Here is a 19277-nt window from a genome sequence, read left to right as displayed (position 1 = left end):
CTAGACCATTTTCAGGTTGATAGCAAAACTAAGCAGAGAATCTGTTCTCCCCTTCTCAATTTTGAAATTTCTCTATACTGAGATTTCCAGTGTACCCCACCCCCACATATACCCAGCCCACAATGACCAATGATCCTCACTGGGATAGTCCATATGTTATAATTGATGGACTTAAGAACATGGCCAAGTCACCCAGAGTCTGTAGTTTATATTAGGGCTTACTTTTTGTATGTGTGTTGGTACTGGGGCTTAAACTCAGGGCCTGGGCTCTGTCCCTAAGTTTTTTGCTCAAGGCTGGCATTCTACCACTTGAGCCACAGCTCAAGTTCTGGCCTTTTGGTGGTAAATACAAGATAGGGGTCTCTTGGACTTTCAGATCTCTGCCTCTTGAGTTGCTAGGATTATAGGCATGTGCTCCAGATGCTTGGCTTAATCCCCTTAATCACCACCTGTCTGTACCTCAACTCCCTTTTCCTTTCTTTGGTGCCCATTTGGGGTTTGAATTCAGGCCTTGGACAATGTCCCTGAGTTTTTTTCACACAAGGTTGGCACTCTACCACTTGAACCACAGCTCTACTTTTGGCTTTTTGGTGGTTCCCTGGAGGTAAGAGTCTCATGTACAGGAAATTTCCCAGCCTGGCTGGCTTTGAACAAAGCTCCTCTGATCTCAGCTTCTAGAGTAGTTAGGATTACAGGCATGAGCCACCTGTGCCCGCTAAACTGCAGTTTAGTGGAAGCCTTAGTCCTACGGAATTAATGACCTAGGATGGCTGCTTTGGGGTGGGCTCTTTCTTAAAGGGAAATTGTTAGCCTGGATTTTCTTCTAGATAGCCAATCACATCAGGGTCTTATGTTCAGAGAAGACTGAAAAGTCTGATTCTTGGATATAGGAGGAAGAAGCCATACCCAGTCCTTGCTTTCTTTTGGGAACTGCATCTCTTAAGTCACTGCCCCTGTCTCCGCCCCTTCCTGCCCCTCCTCCAGACAGCCAGCTAGGTAAAGTTCTTCCAAAATCTGAGTCTCTGGTGGTTCTCCCTCAAACCCTGCCCATTCCTTCTCTCAGCCCGCCCTCTGCTGGGTTACACTGGGCCAGGCAGACTGGCCTTGGCAGGGAAGACTCAGGGCTGAGAGAAGAGGAAAGGCCCGTTGTAAAATGGGGCTAACCAGACCTTCAGTTTGGCTGAGGGCAGAAAAAAACAACTGAGAGGTGTAAATCAGATCCTAAAGAAGGTACAACCAGCTTGGGCATTGTGTGGCTGGGCACAGGATTGCTTTAAAGGCTGAAAAAATGGAGAGCAGAGGGATTGGTGGAGAAGGCGAAAAGTCATTTCTATGAAGGGGAGCAGAACCTCTCTTGTCCTTCCTGCTCTCTATTTTAATTTTGTGCTGATACTGGGGCTTGGACTCAGGGTTCAAGCCCTGGACATTGTTTCTTAGCTTATTTTTTAAGGCTGGTGCTTTACCACTTGAGCCACAGCTCCACTTCACCAGTTTTTTGTGGCTAATTGGAGGTGAACCTTACAGACTTTCCTGCCTTGGCTGGCCTTGAACCACAATTCTCAGATCTTAGCCTCCTGAGCAGCAAGGATTACAAGCTTGAGCCACTAGCATGTTCCTGTTTTCTTTGTTAGCAAAAAGTATCAAAGGACGTTATGTTTCTTATTGTATTTGGGGGTGGGAAGAAGGAAACTGTAATGGGGGAGATCATTTTGCTAAACACAAGTGTGAGGCAGAAGACAGCTTTAGTGTGGAAGCCAGCACTTCTGCTCACTCTTGAGCTGGTGGAAACTGATCCTAGGATGGCTGCGCTGTGGGACAGAGGAGAGATATTAACACAGTCCCAGTCTGTGGCTTCCTTAAATGATCTCTTTAACTCACAAACCCCAACACAAGCCCTGAAATTGATCTTCATTCCATAAATCTTTTCCCTAAATAATCTAATCCTGTTTTCTCTCTCTTTTGGGGATGCTGTCTGTTCAGCAGGACTTGGGTAGGCACTTAGCCATCCTTGCATCCTTACTCATTTTTCTTCTGGCTTCAGATTGCTAGTGTTCGGGTGGGAGTGGGTAAAGCTTGATGGCATCATGATGAGGTTCAGACGTGTGTGTGTGTGTGTGTGTGTGTGTGTGTGCCAGTCCTGGGGCTTAAACTCAGGGCCTGGGCATTGTCCCTGATGTTCTTTTGCTCAAGGCTAGCGCTCTTACAACTTGAGCCATAGCTCTACTTCTGGCTTTTTTTTTTTTTTTTTTTTGCCAGTCCTGCGCCTTGGACTCAGGGCCTGAGCACTGTCCCTGGCTTCTTCCTGCTCAAGGCTAGCACTCTGCCACCTGAGCCACAGCGCCCCTTCTGGCCGTTTTCCATATATGTGGTGCTGGGGAATCGAACCAAGAGCTTCATGTGTAGGAGGCACGCACTCTTGCCACTAGGCCATATTCCCAGCCCCTACTTCTGGCTTTTTTGGTAGTTAACTGGAGATAAGAGTCTCAGAGAGTTCCAGGCTGGCCCCAAAGTGCAATCTTCAGATCTCAGCCTCCTGAGTAACTAGGATTACAGGTGTGAGCCACTGGCACCAAGCTTAGTGTGCATGTGTGTGTGTGTGCCAGTACTGGGGCTTGAACTTAGGGTAGGATGCTCTCTGTCCCAGCTTTTTCCATTCAAGGCTGGTGCTCTACTACTTGAGCCAGAGCTCCACTTCCAGAATTTTGCTGATTAATTGGATATAAAACTCTCATGAGTTTTTCTACCAGCATTGGCTTTGAACCTCACTCAACCTCAATCCTAAAATATCTGCCTCCTGAGAGCTAAGATTACAGGTGTGAGCACCAATGCCCAGCTTATTCTCTTTTTCAACTATTTATTGAGCAAATTACATGATCACTGAGGCCCCAGACAACTGTAAAATACTAAGAATTTTTCTAGTAATTAGTATGTGTACCTCCCTTACATTTATCTTCAAGGGTGTAGGAGCAGATTTACTCAGACCCACATGAGTGCAGCTTCATAGACGGCTCTGGCGGGTAAGAGGCTTGACGGGAGACTAGGCAGTTCAGAGGGGCGCAGGAAGAAAGACGTTTCTTACCCTCTTCTGTGGGTAAGAAAAATTCCTCTCCATTTCCATCTAAACCACAAGTGTGTGACTGTAGATTGGGATCAGGGGGTGCCACCTGTAGAGCTGGATAGGTCTACTTTCCAGTCCAGCAGCAGCCCAGGCCTTCTCGTGGGGAGGCAGAGATGCCATCCAGAGCCCTGTGGAGACGGCTTCGCAGGACCGCGTCCCGAGGTTCACAATCACCCAGGTCGGGCCCAGAACCAGGCCTCAGCCGCCCAGCTCGCTGGCGGAGTTAGTTTCTCCCGCCAGGCCGGTGTCCGGCCCCGGCCCCGGCCCCACCCGTCCCCCGGGGCTCCGCCCACGGGCCCCGCCCACTCCCTCCGCCCCTCCCCGCGGTACGGGCGGGCTCGGGAGAGGACGGCCTCCGCCGGAGCCGAGCCGGGCCGGGCCGGGCGGGGCCGCGGCGTCCAGCTGTGCCCTGAGCTCGCAGCCGCCCGCAGGGCCCCGTCCCCAGCCCTCCCCGCGCCCCGGCCCGCCCGCCCGCCCGCGGCTGGTAAGTCTCGCTCTCCACAACAAACTTTGGCATTCTGCTGTTCACTTTGGGTCCCGAGTGCAGACTCGGAGCTGAACGGTAGCGGGTGTCGGGGGTGGGGGGGGGAGGGCGAAGGGCCGCGCCGCGGGCGCTGATCCGCCCCTCACCCCGACCTCCCCGCGCCCCGACTCCGGGGCGCTCAGGCGGCAGCGGGTGCAACTTCAGACCGCGGGCGCCCGCCCTGCCGCCCCCTCCCGCCTCGGGCCTGTCCCGCCTCCTCCGTCTCCCCGCGGCGTCGGCTCCCGGGAGCCGCCGCCCCTCCGCGCCGGGCCCGATCGCGGGGCGCGCTCCCCGCGGGATCCCCGCCTGCGCCCACCGCCCAGGGCGAGCCGGGGCGGCAGAGGGCGGGGCCGCGGGGCCGGCGCACCCGGGGCGGCGGGCGGGGCGGGGCGGGCGGCGTCGGGGCCGGACGGGGCGGAGCAGGCGGCATTTGCGGCCGGCGCCGGGGCGGAGAGTTGTGCGCCGGTCCCTGGGCCTGAGCTCGGGCCCGGGCTGGGCGCCTGCGATGTCTCAAGATGGCGGAGCTGGGCGAATTAAAGGTACCGGCCCTCCCCGGCCGTCCCGACGGCCCGGCGGGGCGTCGAGCCGGAGGGCGCCGGGGCCGGACGCCGAGGCTCCGGCGGCGCCCGGGACAGGGAGGGCCTCGCTCGCTGGGGACCGGCGCGGAGCAGCGGCGGCCGCGAGCGCGACGGGGCTGAGGCCCGGCTCCGGGGCGGGGCCGCGGCCGGCGCGGGGGTGGGTGGGGCCGAGGGCTGCCGCCGTCGGGGGCCGGAGCCGGGGTGAGTGTGCAGGGGGTGGGTGGGGCCAGGGAGCCGGGGCGCGGGGGCGGGGCCGCGGCCGGAGCGGCGGTGGTGTGCTGGGGCGGTATGCGGGGTGTGTGCAGGGGGGCGGCTGTGCAGGGGGTGTGCAGGGGCGGCATGCGGGGGTGTGTGTGCAGGGGGTGTGCAGGGAACCGCTGTGCAGGCGGGAATGCAGGGGCGGCCGTGCAGGGGATGTGCAGGGGTGGGTGGGGCCGGGGGAGCCGCGGTTGTAGGGGCCCCAGCACAGCGCTGCGTGGGGGCGGGCAGACCGGCCCTGGAGTGGGGGTGCTCGTTGGGGCAGAGTCGTGGGTAGGGAGAGCATGGGGCAAATGTGCAGGAGAAATGACACGGGATACACGTAGGGGAGGCAGGCCAGGGTGGCAGAAACTTCAGGGTGCCGCTGGTATCTGTGCCCTGGGCACAGCTGGTGGCTGAGACTTGAGGGACAGCACGTCCTGCAGATGGAAAGGAAGATGGCCCTGCCCTAGGTCTCTGGAGAGCTGGACCAAGGGTGGGAAGGAGGCAAGTTTTAAGCCAAGGCAATGGAGGGATGAAGACTGACAGAGGAGGTGGAGAGAGAGTGGAGGGGGAAGTTTCCCATCACATTCTTCAAAAGGTGGCCGGGCTCCTGCAATTCTAGCTGAGATCTGAGGATCGCAGTTCAAAGCCTGCTCTGGCAGAAAAGACCAAGATACTCTTTTCTCCAATTAACCATCAAAAAGCTGGTAGTGAAGTGTTGGCTCACATGGTAGAGTGCGAGCCTCGAGTGTGTGACAGCTTCCAAGTTCTGAGTTCAAGCCCCAGTATCTGTGCGCACGCTCATGCACACACACATACAGTCCAAGCTGAAGCCTCCAAGTGGAGGATTTGCAGGGCCTGCCTATGACATGGTTTCCTAGAGAGTCACAGGAGGTACTTCCTACCACCACCACAGTGCTGAGGGAAGCACATCAGAGGACATGGCGCAGAATCTGAAGTCGCTGGTTCCTCCCCCTGCCTCCTGACTCAGATCTATCCTTTGAGGTTTTGCTATGGCACAGGGCAGGCATGAGGCCAACCCACTGGGCCCAAGCCATTTATTTATTTAGGATTGGGCCTGGAACTGAGGGCCTGCATGCTGTCCCTTTAGTTTTTTCACTCAAGGCTAGTGCTCTACCACTTGGAGCCACAGTTCCATTTCTGGCTTTTTGGAAGTTAATTAGAGATATGTCTCATGGACTTTCCTACCCCAGCTGACTGCGAATCAGGATCCTGACATCCCTGCTTTCCATGTAGCTCCTGGTTCCTGGCTCACACCCCTTTGAAGGAGCTTTGTTGGGGTGGGGGAGGGAGGGAGTGTTCCTGAGCTTTTCTGTTTAAGGCTAGTTAGTGCTCTGCCACTTGAGCCACAGCTCCACTTTTGGCTTTTTGGTGGCTAATTGGCCATGAGTCTCATGGAATTTCTTGCCTGGGAAGGCCTTGAACCTCAGTTCTCAGATCTCAGCCTCCTGAGTAGCTAGGATGAAAGGTGTGAGTCACCTGCTGTCCAGCTGCGGAGCTTTTGATGCTGTTGTCTTGGGCCAGCGGTCCTGTCCTCCTCCTTTCAGGGCCTCTGTTGAGAACTTTGCGTACTCTACCATCTCTGTAGGGGTGTGTGTGTGCCTGTGTGTGTGATTTTCTTCATGGACAAGAAGCAGGAAATTGGTTTTGGGCAGAGTGAAGAGGTAATTACACAGCATACACAGATTTATGATATTTCCTATGAGTTTTCATCCTGTTATCCTTCCAGAAAAATAGGACTGAGAGTGGTTATGTAAATGAGGGCAAGAAAGGGTTTGGGGGAGTTAGGAGAATTGAACTCTGACCTACAAACCCTGGCCACCCCCCAGGCTGGGAGGCTCATCTCTGTAGTGGTATCCACTTGTGATGCAGGTGTGGGGGAGAATGGAGGTTGACTGGCTCTGGGGGATGGAGGGAACCACAAATAAAATCAGCATGGTGGGGCTGGGAATATGGCCTACTGGCACATGAAGCTCTGGGTTCGATTCCCCAGCACCACATATATGGAAAACGGCCAGAAGGGGCGCTGTGGCTTAGGTGGCAGAGTGCTAGCCTTGAGCAGGAAGAGGCCAGGGACGGTGCTCAGGCCCTGAGTCCAAGACCCAGGACTGGCCAAAAAAAAAAAAAAAAAATTAGCATGGTGATGAGCCTCTGTAATCATAGCTATGGAGAAGCACTAGTATGAGGACCCTGGTGTGAGGCTGACCCTGGGCAAAAAGATGAGACTCGTATAAAAAACAAATCTAAGAAAGTTTGGGGCATGGTCCAAGTGGTAGAGTGCCTGCATAGCAGATACAAAATCCTGAGTTCAAAACAACAACTAAACTTGGCCATAAAAGCAAGAGGCTTGGGGAAATAACCTGGGTGAATGGAGGAGGTTGGGAGGGGTGGTCTAAGGACATGATCCTCCAGCCATCTGTCTCCTTTCTTCCCTGTGGGGCTGTCTGGCCTGAATCTTCTCTTCTCCTCCATCTCCAGGCTGGGATGAGTCTGAGGGTCTGAGCAGGGGAGGGGAGGGGACAGGTAATCTGATTATGTGTGGGAGAGTCAGGGCTAGGGGACCCAGGGGTGTGTCTGAATGTGGCCTGCTCTCTGCCTTCTCTCCCCTTGGTTGGCTTCCAGACAGGGGAAGTTGGGGTTGCTCAAGCTCTGGGAGGTGGGCTGGAGGGGGGCTAGCATGGCATTTGAGATGTCCCCTTCGCCAGGCCCGCTGTCCCTCCCTGCTGCCCCAGCTTCTCAGTGTTCTGGGGATTCTCAAGCTGTTCTCTTCTTCTACAGCACATGGTGATGAGTTTCCGGGTGTCTGAGCTCCAGGTACTCCTTGGCTTTGCTGGCCGGAACAAGAGTGGACGGAAGCACGAGCTCCTGGCCAAGGCCTTACACCTGCTCAAGTCCAGCTGTGCCCCCAGTGTCCAAATGAAAATCAAGGAGCTTTACCGCCGGCGCTTTCCCCGGAAGCCGCTGGGGCCCTCTGACCTCTCCCTGCTCTCCCTGCCGCCTGGCTCCTCTCCCGTAGGATCTCCAGGCCCTCTAGCTCCCATCCCCCCTGCTCTCCTGACCCCTGGCACCTTACTGGGCCCCAAGCGTGAGGTGGATATACACCCCCCTCTGCCCCAGCCTGTACACCCTGATGTCACCATGAAACCATTGCCCTTCTATGAAGTCTACGGGGAGCTCATCCGGCCGACCACTCTCGGTATGGCGCTTTGTCTTCCCTCAGCCTTTTCTAAGACATCAGGGTTGTTGTGTTTTTTGTGCTGGTACTTAAGCTCAAACTCAGGGCCTGGGCATTGTCCTTTAGCTTTTTCACTCAAGGCTGGTGCTCTACCACTGGAGCCACACCTTCACTTCTGGCTCTTTGATGGCTAATTAGAAATAAGAGTCTCATAGACTTTGCTGCCCAGGCTGGTTTTGAACTGTGATCCTCATCAGATCTTAGCCTCCTGAGTAGCTAAGGACTCTGTGTGTGAATCACCAGTGCCCAGCTAGACTCCAGTTTGGTTGGACTCCTTTATTCCTTATTAGTCCTCAGGGATGAGTGATCTAGGGTGGTTGCCTTGTGCGGGCTCAGAAATAACAGTGTTTTGTGTCTTTAGCATCTACTTCTAGCCAGCGGTTTGAGGAAGCACACTTTACCTTTGCCCTCACACCCCAACAAGTCCAGCAGATTCTCACATCCAGGTATGTATCTCTTCATTCTGTCTTCCTGCCTCATCCCTGGGTACTTCTCCTGAACTCTGCTGCCTCACTTCCCTTTCCCTCTCACTGTCCTTCCTCCCTAATCCGATGTCTCTGCTTTGTCCCTGCTTTGCTTCTCACTTGCATTTCTCTTCTCTCGGTCTTCTGGATGTTTAACTTTGTGTGTGTGTGTGTGTGTGTGTGCGTGCGTGCGTGCGCACGTATGTAATATCACACCAGTATGGGGGCTTGAACTTGGGGGGGCCTCACACTCTTATTTGGCTTTTTTGCCTAAGACTGGCACTGTACTACATGAACCATGGCTCCACTTTCAGCTTTTTGCTGATTAATTAGAGATAAGAGTTTCATAGACTTTTCTGCTCAGGCTGACTTTGAACTGTGATCCTCAGGCCTCTGCTTCCTGACTAGCTAGGATAATAGGTGGGAGCTACCAGCACCTGGCAGGGATATCTAACTTTGCCTGTGCCCATTCACCCCAACTCTCTGAAGGCTATATTCTAATATCTCTCTTTTTCCCTCCCTGTTTCAGAGAGGTTCTGCCAGGAGCCAAATGTGATTACACCATCCAGGTGCAGCTAAGGTGAGTTGCTCTTGTCTCTACCCTGTGAGGCTAGAGGAGAGGGAGTGAAATCAGGGTGTGAGGGGCATTCCTGTCCTTGCTCTGCCAGGCTCATGTGAGCCTGATGGCATGTAGATGCTGAGGGCTTCAGATATTATGGGTAACGTTCTGGAGACCTCTGCCTCTGTAGCAGATTCAACTCAAGGAACTGCCATAGCCAGGTGGGTGTCAGTGGCTCACTCCTGTCATCCTGTCTACTCTGGAGAATGACATCTGAAGATCCTGGTTTGAAGCCAGCCTAGGCAGAAAAGTCTCTGAGACTTGTATCTCCAATTACCTTCCAGCAAAAAGCTGGAAGTGGAGGTGTGGCTCAAGTAGTAGTATGTCAGCCTTGAGGGAAAAAGCCAAATGAGAGCACAAGGCCCTGAGTTCAAGCCCTAGTACTAGCACTAAAACAAAAACAAAAACAAACAGAGCTGCCTCCCTCCCTCTCCTTGTCTGTCATCTCTTGCCAGGTTCTGCCTCTGTGAGACCAGCTGCCCCCAGGAGGATTATTTTCCCCCCAACCTCTTTGTCAAGGTCAATGGGAAACTGTGCCCTCTGCCGGTAAATGCTTCCTCTTTTCTGGTAGTCACCCTTCCTACATTGGATCCTGAATATTTCCACAAACCTATCCTGAAAGAGATATACCTAGCACAGTACTAACACATACGCGCTCTGTTTCTTGAGTGAGTCAATATCATGTAGAGAGGAAGCATTAAAATAGGGCTAAATAATTCGCTTACTGTCAGAACCAGAGGAGGGACATTGGTTCAATCCAGAGGTTCAGCAAAGACTGCTTAGAAATCATGACTCCAGATGTAGCTCAAGTGGTAGAGTGCCAGCCAGCCTTGAGCAAAAAATGTGAAGCAAGGGGCTGGGAATATGGCCTAGTGGCAAGAGTGCTCGCCTTGTATACATGAAGCCCTGGGATCGATTCCTCAGCAATACATATATAGAAAACGGTCAAAAGTGGCACTGTGGCTCAAGTGGCAGAGTGCTAGCCTTGAGCAAAAAGACGCCAGGGACAGTGCTTAGGCCCTGAATTCATGGCCCAGGACTGGCCAAAAAAAAAAAAAAAAAAAAGTGAAGCGAGAACTCAAGGCCCTGAGTTCAAGTCTCAACAAAAAAAAGTCATGACCCCAAAGCTGAAAGTTGGAATAGATGCGTTGCTGTTGCTCCTATTCAGGGACTTGGCAAATGAGTCCCTCCTTTCTTGGTCAATAAATAAGCTCCCCTTCTACCCCAGGAGTAGCCCCAGTTTTGTGCAGCACTAAGTGGCCCCTGTGCCCTCCTTGGTCATGAGTGAGCTGGCCTTCCTTCCTGAGAGGGAGGAAGCTGAGAGATTTCTTCTGTTGTTAGAGCAGAGCTTCCTCCCCTGAACAGTGCCCCCCCCCCTCCCCAGGGCTACCTTCCCCCCACCAAGAATGGGGCTGAGCCCAAGAGGCCCAGTCGCCCCATCAACATCACAGCCCTGGCTCGACTCTCAGCTACCGTGCCCAACACCATCGTGGTCAACTGGTCCTCAGAGTTTGGACGGGTGAGCGGAGCTTGAAGTGCCTGGCAAGGCCTGCATGGGTGGAAGGGAGATCTCCCAGGGTCTTAGCTTGGGGACGCATTGTCCACTGTCTCTGATCTTCATGATTCAAAAGGAGGGGGGTGGTATGAGGAGCAGAGGCTAATTCTCCCCCTCCCCCACCCCCCACAAGTAGAATTACTCCTTGTCTGTGTACCTGGTGAGGCAGTTGACAGCAGGGACCCTTCTGCAAAAACTCAGAGCAAAGGGTATCCGGAACCCAGATCACTCCCGGGCGCTGAGTGAGTAACCCCCGCCTCCCCTGGTGTGGATCCAAGTCTGGCCCTCCAGCCTTCCTCTTGTCACACAAACCCCAAGGCTCCCCCATCTTCCTTCCCTTTCTTTGTGTTTGAGGTGTTGAACCACTCAGGCAGTGAGGGATGCCCTTGACTTTCAGTCAGGGCTATCTGTTTCGTACCTCCCAGACCTGAACCCCAGTTCTCCCTGCCAAGGGTGGTCCTTCCCTGAGAGTCTTGGGGATTGTCTCTTCTAATCTCACATGATGCTTCCATTCCTTCCAGGCCATCTCTTAGCCCAGCGCATGTCACACAGCCATTTTAAGCCTCTTCAGGGATGGGAGTGGGGGTCCCTCCTTCCACACCTGCCTGCCGAATCCAGATCCACTCTGGGTCACATCCCATTGGTCCCCAAAGACTGGGGCCATCAGCCTTTAGCTTTACCAACTCCTGGGCTTTCGGCAGCTTCGCTCACTCCTGGCTCTGGCCTCTTGTTTCAGTTAAGGAGAAATTGACTGCTGATCCTGACAGTGAAGTGGCCACTACAAGTCTGCGGGTGTCCCTCATGTGTCCGGTGGGTACAACGGGAAGGGGAGTGGACTTTGGACTCTAACGAGGGTTCCTAGCAGTGCTCAAGGGAGATTTTCTGCATTGGAGCCAGAGTAGGCATTTTATTTATGTATGTACCCAGGGGTCTCATTTTGACATGCCCATATATGTATGTCACGCCCCTGCAGCGGACTCCTGTCCACCTCCATTTTCTCCCTCACCCCATCCCCAGTCCATAGCCAGTCTCAGCAAGCTTCATTGTGCCATTTTCACACCTGTTCATAGCATCTTGCCTGTGTTTTCTCTCCTTCATCCTCTCCATTGGCCCTTTTCCCAGACAGGACTGACTTGCCTTCCTATCGCACATTCTTTTTTTTTTTTCTTTTTGGTGCCATTCCTGGGTTTGAACTCAGGGTCTAGCTGACCCTGAGCTTCTTTTTGCTCAAGGCTAGCACTCTGCCACTTGAGCCACAGCTCCAGGTATGGCTTTTTCTGAGTAGGTTATTGGAGATGAGTCACATGGACTTTCCTGCCTGGGCTGGCTTCAAGCCGTGATCCTCAGATCTCAGCCCCCTGAGTAGCTAGGATTACAGGTGTGAGCCACCAGTGCCTGGCCCTATCTTTTTTTTTTTTTTTTTGGCGGGCATGGGGCTTGAACTCTGGTCCTGGGCACTGTCTCTAGCTCTTCAGTTCAAGGCTAGTGCTCCAACACTTGAGCCACAGCGCCACTTCTGGTTTTCTAGAGGTCAGTTGGAGATAAGAGTCTCACAGACATTCCTGCCCAGGCTGGCTTTGAACTGTGATACTCAGATCTCAAGCTTCCTGAGTAGCTAAGATTACAGGCTTGAGCCACCGGCGCCCCACCCAGCCTTCCTTTTTAAACTGTTAATTGTTTGGAGGGGTTTCACTGTGGTTCCTGGTGGGGATGTGACTGGAGAACTCTTTTCTCTTCAGCTTGGGAAGATGCGGCTGACTGTCCCATGTCGTGCCCTCACCTGTGCCCACCTACAGAGTTTCGATGCTGCCCTTTATCTACAGATGAATGAGAAGAAGCCAACCTGGACATGCCCTGTGTGTGACAAGAAGGCTCCCTATGAGTCTCTTATTATTGATGGGTAAGGACAGTCTACTTTCTGTTATCTATGACATCCACTCCTACCCCTTTTTTTGTGCCGTACCGGGGCTTGAACTCAGGAGCTCACACACTCACTTGGCTTTTTCATTCCAGGCTGGGTCTGCAAGTGTTCCAACTGCTGAGCTACATCCCTAGTTCTTACTTTACCTACTTAATTCTAATGACAACTCAGCTCTATTAGGGTGGATAACACTTGCTTTACAGATGAGGAAACTGAGGTACAGAAAGGTGTCACAGGACTACGACCACTGTTGTAGCCATCTCCCAGCCTTATGAATCCCCGTCTTTCTACTCCCATAGTTTATTCATGGAGATTCTTAATTCCTGTTCGGATTGTGAGGAGATCCAGTTCATGGAAGATGGATCCTGGTGTCCAATGAAACCCAAGAAGGAGGCATCTGAGGTTTGCCCCCCGTCAGGGTATGGGCTGGATGGTGAGTGACCCCCTGTCCCCCAGCCAAGCTACCTCTTTGGTGGCCCTTCTTCTGAGACACAGTCCGCTTACCATCCCTAGGCCTCCAGTATAGTACAGTCCAAGAAGCAAATGCACCAGAGAGTAAGAAGAAGGTGGAAGTGATTGACTTGACCATAGAAAGCTCATCTGATGAGGAAGATCTGCCCCCTGCTAAGAAGCGCTGCCCTGTCCCCTCAGCTACCATCCCAGCCCTACCTGGAAGCAAAGGGTATGAGGAAATAGCGGAGCATGAGGCGGGAGGCAAGGGCAAGTTGGCGGGAGGGGACAGAGAGGGAACGTGGGTACCGGTAGTTCACGAGCCTCCCAGGTCTTCTGTCCACAGAGTCCTGACATCCAGTCACCAGCCATCCTCGGTGCTGCGGAGCCCGACCGGCGCACTGGGCAGTGACTTCCTGTCCAGTCTCCCAATACACGACTATCCGCCAGCCTTCCCCCTTGGGGCTGATATCCAAGGTATGACCTTGCCCGCAACTGCTCCTTCCCAAAGCCCAGTCTAGGGTTTGAATTCAGGGCCTGGGCACTGTCCCTTAGCTCTTTCACTCCAGGCTAGTGCTCTACCACGTGAACCAGAGCTCTACTTGCAGCTTTTTGGTGGCTAATTTGAGATAAGCGACTCACTGACTTTCCTGCTCTGGCTGCTTCTAATTGTGACCCTCAGATCTCAGCCTCCTGAGTTGCAGGAATTACAGGCATGTGCCACCTGTGCAGGGCTAGCGGGAACTTTTGTCTTAATGGTGATGATGGGGTCAGATACGAAGCTGATTTTGCTTTTTTTCTTCTTCCTATCAGGTTTAGATTTGTTTTCTTTCCTTCAGACAGAAAGTCAGGTAAGCAGTGCCTTCTTTTCTCAGAAGATCTGAGACTGGAAGCTTCCTTTCTTGGCTCTGATGGTCCCCTCCCCACTCCTATCTTCCCCTGGACCTCAGTCGGTTAGCAGCTTTATTTTCTTGCTCAGCTCCCTCCCAGTACGTCCTCCACTTCCTCACAGTTCTAGTATTCTGAGCTCTGAGCTGTCTGGTCAAGAGGTTGTAGTATAGTTGTCCCTCCCACTCCCCCCTCTCCCCAGACCTGCCTTAACCGGACATTGCAAACATATTAGAGGCCCACAAGGCCAAGAACCTAGCCAGCTGAGCTGCTGGGCTGTGGAAAGGCAGGGCAAAGGGGAGGGGAGGGGTGTGGTTCAGGGAAGTAAGGTAGAGTCAGAGGATATCTGAAAGTATTTGGAGACTAGTGACAGGTGGAGGTGGTTACATCACGGAGAAATCTTAATCAGTGCCCTTAATTCTCTCCAGCACTATGGCCCTTCTGTCATCACCTCCATAGATGAACAGGATGCCCTCGGCCACTTCTTCCAGTACCGGGGGACCCCTTCCCACTTTCTGGGCCCTCTGGCCCCCACGTTGGGGAGCTCCCACCGCAGCTCCACTCCAGGGCCCCCTCCTGGCCGCGTGAGCAGCATTGTGGCTCCCGGGAGTGCCTTGAGGGAGGGACATGGAGGAGCCCTGCCTTCAGCCCCCTCCCTGGCTGGCTGCCGGTCAGATGTCATCTCCCTGGACTGAGTTCTGTGGATTGTAGAACCTTCGTTGCCCTTAACATTGAGAGAACATACTGTGGAGGCCCAGCCCTGGCCACTCCGACCGCTCAGGGGTCTTGGGCAAAAAGCCAGACAGATCTTCATGGACCCCTATTTTGGGCCCCATTTCTGCCTAACATGGCCCACCATACCCAAAGGGTTAATGCTGAACCTCTTTTTAAGGTCATTGGGGTCTATTTTTGGAACCGCTCATTAGGTGGAGGGTATATGTTCCCTAGGCAAGGGAGGCAAATGGATGGCATGTGAGTTTGGGGGAAGAACCAGCCCCATATCTACAGCCTGTAGGAGGTGCCCTCCTCCAAACCAACCAGCTATGCTTCTCATGTTCATTCCATTCCATTTGGCCACACAGTTGGCAAAATTGAGTCAGGCAATTTCAGAGATTAATAGAAATCTCTGTTTTGGGTGCAGAGTTTTTCTTTTCCTTTTGTACAACAGCTAAATAAGAAAAACCAAAATACTCCAAAGACTTCCCCTGACTCTGTCCAATCTGACTGAGGAGACAAGGCCTTAGTTGATCCCAGGGGTTTGGGAACAGGGAGAGCCTGGCCTATTAACTTGGGTCTTTCTTTATTGATATATTTAAGTTCACTTTTTTTTCCTTGTGGTCTTGGGGGTTGAACCCAGGGCTTATGTTCTAGGCAAATGCTGTATCTTAGTTGAGGTAGAGCCCTTGTATATCTATTTTGTTTTTGAGAAAGAGTATCACTGGGGGCTGGGGATATAGCCTAGCGGCAAGAGTGCCTGCCTCGGATACACGAGGCCCTAGGTTTGATTCCCCAGCACCACATATACAGAAAACGGCCAGAAGCGGCGCTGTGGCTCAAGTGGCAGAGTGCTAGCCTTGAGCGGGAAGAAGCCAGGGACAGTGCTCAGGCCCTGAGTCCAAGGCCCAGGACTGGCCAAAAAAAAAAAAAAAAAAAAAAAGAGTATCACTGATTTGCCTGGGTTAGTCCTGAACTCATGATCCTCCTGCCTCTGCCTCCTGAGTAGCTGGGATTCAGGCGTGTACCACCATGCCTGGCTCAAGTTCACAGTATTTTTTATGCCAAACATCCCAGGGCCTAAGCCACTAGAGGCCTGTGTCCTCGTGGTGAGGCCTGGCTCTTCTGCACCTTTTCTGGGAGGACCCTTGTACCTTTCTTCCCAGTCTTTCTTTGTTCAGGCCCCTCCAGGGCCTAGGACCTATGTTGTAATTTTACTTTTTATTCTCAAAGTTGTAGCAAAGTTCTCACTCGTAATAAAGGTTGTGACTATTGTGTGAGTATCACAGGGGAATTAAGCACTTCACTCTCCAGTGCCCTGGTTTGAGGGGTTGTCTTCTTCCTTTACTGTCCTGGTATTCACACGAGCTCACTTGCACCTGAGGGGGCAGAGTTACATGGAACATTCCCAAGAGAACTCCCCTCTCCCAGCCCAAAGAACACTAGGGCATTCCAACTCAGTGCTTGGGTCCCCTCATGCCACTCAATTTTACCTGGCCAGATATTGCAGCCAGAGCCCAAGGGCAAACTTGGTTCCAGTGCTGACCCTCTCTTTGTCCTCTGTGGTGGTTGGGGTTGTTCGAAGCAGGGTGGTTGTGGGCAGGGCCAGAGGCCTGGCTTCTCCATTCTCTAATTCGACGGCACTGGATTAGAATACATTCTGTCTGGGTGGTGTTTTGGAGCTTACAAAGCTCAGGTTATTTAATCTCCTACCTACTGCAGGAGGTGGGCAGGCGGGCGTTACCTCATTCTACAGATGGGAAATGTGTTAAATGACTTGCTCCTGAGGAAGAGCTAAGACTCAAATCTAAGTTTTCAGTGCTAACTGTTTGGAACAAGAACACTTGGGAGTTTCGTGGCCATTGTCTGATTTTCTGAATGTTCCTACATGTCAATCCTGGGGCTTGAGCTCAGGGCCTGTGCCCTGTCCTTGAGCCTCTTAGCTCAAAGCTAGCACACTACTACTTGTCAAAACTCCACTTTAGCTTTTTTGGGGGTAATTAATTGGAGATAAGTGTCTTACAGACTTTACTGCCCAGGCTGGCTTTGAACCATGATCTTCAGATGTCTGTTTCCTGAGTAGCTAGGACTAAAGATGGGAGCCACCACTAATTGTCCCTGAACTCCTGTGCTCAGGGATAGTGCTCTGCCACTTGCTGCCAGAGCAAGCTTTGAACCTGGATCATCAGATCTCAGCTTCCTGAGTAGCTAGGATTACAGGCATGAGCCAATCCTGTCTTGAAAAGAGGAAAGAAATGGAACACTCGTGTGTGTGTGTGTGTGTGTGTGTGTGTGTGTGTGTGTGTGTGTGTGTGTACACTAAGGGAGAAGGAATACTTACGGGACAGAGGGTGGCAGGTCCTGGGGGAGAGAGCTCAGTGTTTCTGTCCCACTCTCTGTGCTCTCTGTGGCAGCAACCGCAGCTGCTACACCTGGTTTCAGCCACGCGAAGGCACTCACCTCATGTGGGTTTGGTTGGATTCTTGCCTGGGAATAGATAATGTTGATCCTTTCTGAGTCTTTTCCTAATCACAGCCTGTCCATGGGTGGAGTGAAGAGCTGGGGGCAGGGGTGAGGTTATCTCCCCCCTTGCACTTAGGTTGTAGAACCTGGTCGTTTGGGCTCTTGTGTCCCGATATCTTTCTTTCTCATCCACCACCAGGCTTACCTGCAGCTGCTGCTGTGACTCCGGGGAGATAACAAGCAGATAGAGTACCAGGTGATGACATGTGGGAAAACCCCAGCTCAGCCGGGGAGGGTAGGCAGACTAAAGGAAACACAAGTGAGAAGTTCCTGCTTCTAACACTTTGTAAATAAGAGATTTAGGGTGAAACCTGCTGGCTCCCCACCTGGGGAAGGTATGTAGGGCACAGGAGGGGCATAGCTTGTTGACTTGGGGGTGGCAGTCCATTTGTATTCTGCCATATTCCTGGTGGCCCAGGGCAGTAGCAACTGTTTGGTGGGCTTCACGGGTGGTTGTAAACAAGGCCCCCATCTCACCTCCCACAACCCCAGCGGCACCCAGGAGAACTGGCCATGGGGAAGACATAGTCCACTTTCCTCTCGCAGCTCTCGGAGCCCTCCGTCCAGCAGCTGGGGGATCAAAGGGGACAGGTCAGAGTGGCCACTGCCCCACTCCAAGTCCTGTGAGCCCTTAGTCCACACCCAAGGTGGTCCCACTGGCACAGGTGGAGGTGCAGATTGGGTGGGATGTCCAGTACCTCTTCCTCTGGTTCTACTTGTCCACCTGCAAGAAAGTGGGGCCAGGGCTGGGATGTAGCTCAGTGGCAAAGTGCTTGCCTAGAAAGTGCAATGTCCTGGGTTCGACCCCCAGTACCAAAAAAGAAAAGACAAAAGAAAGAAAGTGGGGCCCATGGGAGATGGCTCTCTCTGGACTCCATTAGAGTTCATACCCAGCCAACACTGTTGTAACCCCAGTGTTTTCGGTAATGCTAAGGGTCTAGCCACCTCCCCTGCCCCCCCCCCACACACACACCCTGAGTGCTCACCTGGGGGTACCCAGAGGTTTGGGGAAACCTTGAGGGTGCGAGTCCTTCTGGTCAGCAAGACCTTCCGGTCACTGGACTGCAGGAGGACGGCCACAGCCAGGTCCACGCCTCTGTTCCCAGGCAGGGCGACCCCGACCCTGGACTGCTGGTTCAGGGCCGCAAAAGGGCAGAAAGGGGGTCGCTGACAAGAGAGGCCCCAGGTCAGGGCAGGCCGCAGAGGCCCCCACACTCCCCACGGGCCAGCGAAGGCCGCGGAGGCCCCCACACTCCCCATGGGCCAGCGAAGGCCGCCATGGGCCGCACCCGACCACCGCGGGGCCCTTTCCCGACCTGGAGTGGAAGCAGGGCCGAGACGCCCGGAAATGGCTTGTCGGAGAGGACGAGCCGTCCCCGCTCCAGGCCGCAGTGCGTGGGCCACGGCCCGTGGCCATGCCCCGTCCCAAGGCGGCCGCACAGGCTCTGCGCGAAGCCCGCGGGTACCCGGCGCCCCGACAGCAACAGCAGCACCCGGGCCTCCGCCATGACGCCTGCCGGGTCGCCGGCGCCCCCTGGCGGTCCCTCGGAAAAGGTGCCCGGGAACCGCGCGCGCCCAGGGTCCTCCGCTCTCCGACTCCAGGCCGCAGCTCACTCACTACGCTGGCGCTCCATCGTCTGAGCCACAGCTCCAGCTCTGCCTTTGACCCCTAGATTAATGGAGATGGAATGCAGTGAACTTTTATTGCCCAGGCTGGCCTCAAACTACCATCCTCAAGACCTCAGTCTCCTGAGTAGCAAGGATTAGAACTGTGAACAATTCGCACCGGACAAGTCATTTTGTGCTACTGCCTCCCCCTTCCACTCACTCAAAGGGAAACTTCGTGCAGCCGACCTTCACCTCCTGAATCGTCCCAACTCATCTCAGCTGCCGCTCACTGCACCAGTTCAAGCCTCCCTTCTCTTTCATGTCCCCACTGCCCAGCCCCCGCCAACCGTTCTCTACAGTGCTGTTGGTGATCTTTGTGACAAATCTGGTTATACTGTCCCCAGCGCTCACAAGATAAACTCCTCAGTGCTTCAAGTCTGGCAGGCCCCTGGCCCCCTTTCCAGGGCATACACTATTTTGTAGTTTTCCTCAAGAATGAAGCAGTCCTCCCCTGGAATTCTTTTCCTTGGGAAAAATCTTACATTTTTTGTGCCAGTATTGGGGCTTAAACTTAGGGCCTCACATTCTCCGATGACATTCCACTACTTGAGCCATACTTGGGATTAAGTCAGCTCAAGCTGACTTTGAACCAGGGTCCTCAGATCTCAGCCTCTTAAGTAGCTAGGATTGCCACTGGTGCTCAGCAAATCCTCATCTTTCAAACTGCAGGTTGTACCTTCTGTGCTCCCATTCTTGCCTCTGTACATAGGACTTACTCTTCTACTACATCTCCCCAATACTTTATATTTATTTCTCCTAC

General features: G+C 53.6%; 2 protein-coding genes across 5 annotated transcripts; one reads left to right on the top strand and one right to left on the bottom strand.

Annotated features, from left to right (window-relative positions):
- The first annotated feature begins 1206 nt into the window (after positions 1-1206).
- On the top strand, positions 1207-15601 carry Pias3 (protein inhibitor of activated STAT 3). 3 transcript variants are annotated; one of them, XM_048351913.1, is made up of 15 exons: positions 1207-1230; positions 7259-7676; positions 8077-8161; positions 8709-8759; positions 9254-9344; positions 10183-10317; positions 10490-10595; positions 11090-11163; positions 12093-12253; positions 12574-12707; positions 12788-12956; positions 13056-13201; positions 13538-13575; positions 14041-15044; positions 15271-15601. In XM_048351913.1, the coding sequence occupies exons 2-14, from the start codon at positions 7262-7264 to the stop codon at positions 14305-14307; spliced, it is 1872 nt and encodes a 623-aa protein (XP_048207870.1). In that variant the 5' UTR covers positions 1207-1230; positions 7259-7261; the 3' UTR covers positions 14308-15044; positions 15271-15601. The 3 variants fall into 3 exon arrangements, with proteins under 3 accessions (XP_048207870.1, XP_048207869.1, XP_048207868.1); XM_048351912.1 differs by lacking the exon at positions 1207-1230 and adding an exon at positions 4054-4180 and having other exon boundaries at positions 13071-13201; XM_048351911.1 differs by lacking the exon at positions 1207-1230 and adding an exon at positions 4054-4180.
- A 26-nt stretch (positions 15602-15627) lies between these two features.
- Nudt17 (nudix hydrolase 17) lies at positions 15628-18398 on the bottom strand. Of its 2 annotated transcripts, XM_048351914.1 has the most exons (8): positions 18166-18398; positions 17836-18016; positions 17548-17573; positions 17327-17419; positions 16995-17093; positions 16668-16813; positions 15820-15969; positions 15628-15705 (listed from the first exon to the last, which is right to left on the bottom strand). In XM_048351914.1, the coding sequence occupies exons 1-8, from the start codon at positions 18355-18357 to the stop codon at positions 15696-15698; spliced, it is 897 nt and encodes a 298-aa protein (XP_048207871.1). In that variant the 5' UTR covers positions 18358-18398; the 3' UTR covers positions 15628-15695. The 2 variants fall into 2 exon arrangements, with proteins under 2 accessions (XP_048207871.1, XP_048207872.1); XM_048351915.1 differs by lacking the exon at positions 16995-17093.
- Positions 18399-19277: the final 879 nt, after the last annotated feature.

This window comes from Perognathus longimembris, chromosome 7 (assembly GCF_023159225.1).
Source record: "Perognathus longimembris pacificus isolate PPM17 chromosome 7, ASM2315922v1, whole genome shotgun sequence".
NCBI classification, from domain to species: Eukaryota; Metazoa; Chordata; class Mammalia; order Rodentia; family Heteromyidae; genus Perognathus; species Perognathus longimembris.
Note: the sequence above shows the minus strand (reverse complement) of the source record. Positions and strands in the feature narration are given on the sequence as shown.

Bases quoted from the DNA above. Each gene is read 5' to 3' on its own strand.
- Pias3 (XM_048351911.1), top strand. From the start codon at position 4,157: ATGGCGGAGCTGGGCGAATTAAAG. The intron at 12,708-12,787 runs GTGAGTGACCCC...TACCATCCCTAG, and splicing joins GTCAGGGTATGGGCTGGATG to GCCTCCAGTATAGTACAGTC. The intron at 13,202-13,537 runs GTATGACCTTGC...TCTTCCTATCAG, and splicing joins CCTTGGGGCTGATATCCAAG to GTTTAGATTTGTTTTCTTTC.
- Nudt17 (XM_048351914.1), bottom strand. From the start codon at position 18,357: ATGGCGGAGGCCCGGGTGCTGCTGTTGCTGTCGGGGCGCCGGGTACCC. The intron at 16,814-16,994 runs GTAAGCCTGGTG...ATCTATTCCCAG, and splicing joins AGTCACAGCAGCAGCTGCAG to GCAAGAATCCAACCAAACCC. The intron at 15,970-16,667 runs GTAAGTATTCCT...ATTCTAATCCAG, and splicing joins GACCTGCCACCCTCTGTCCC to TGCCGTCGAATTAGAGAATG.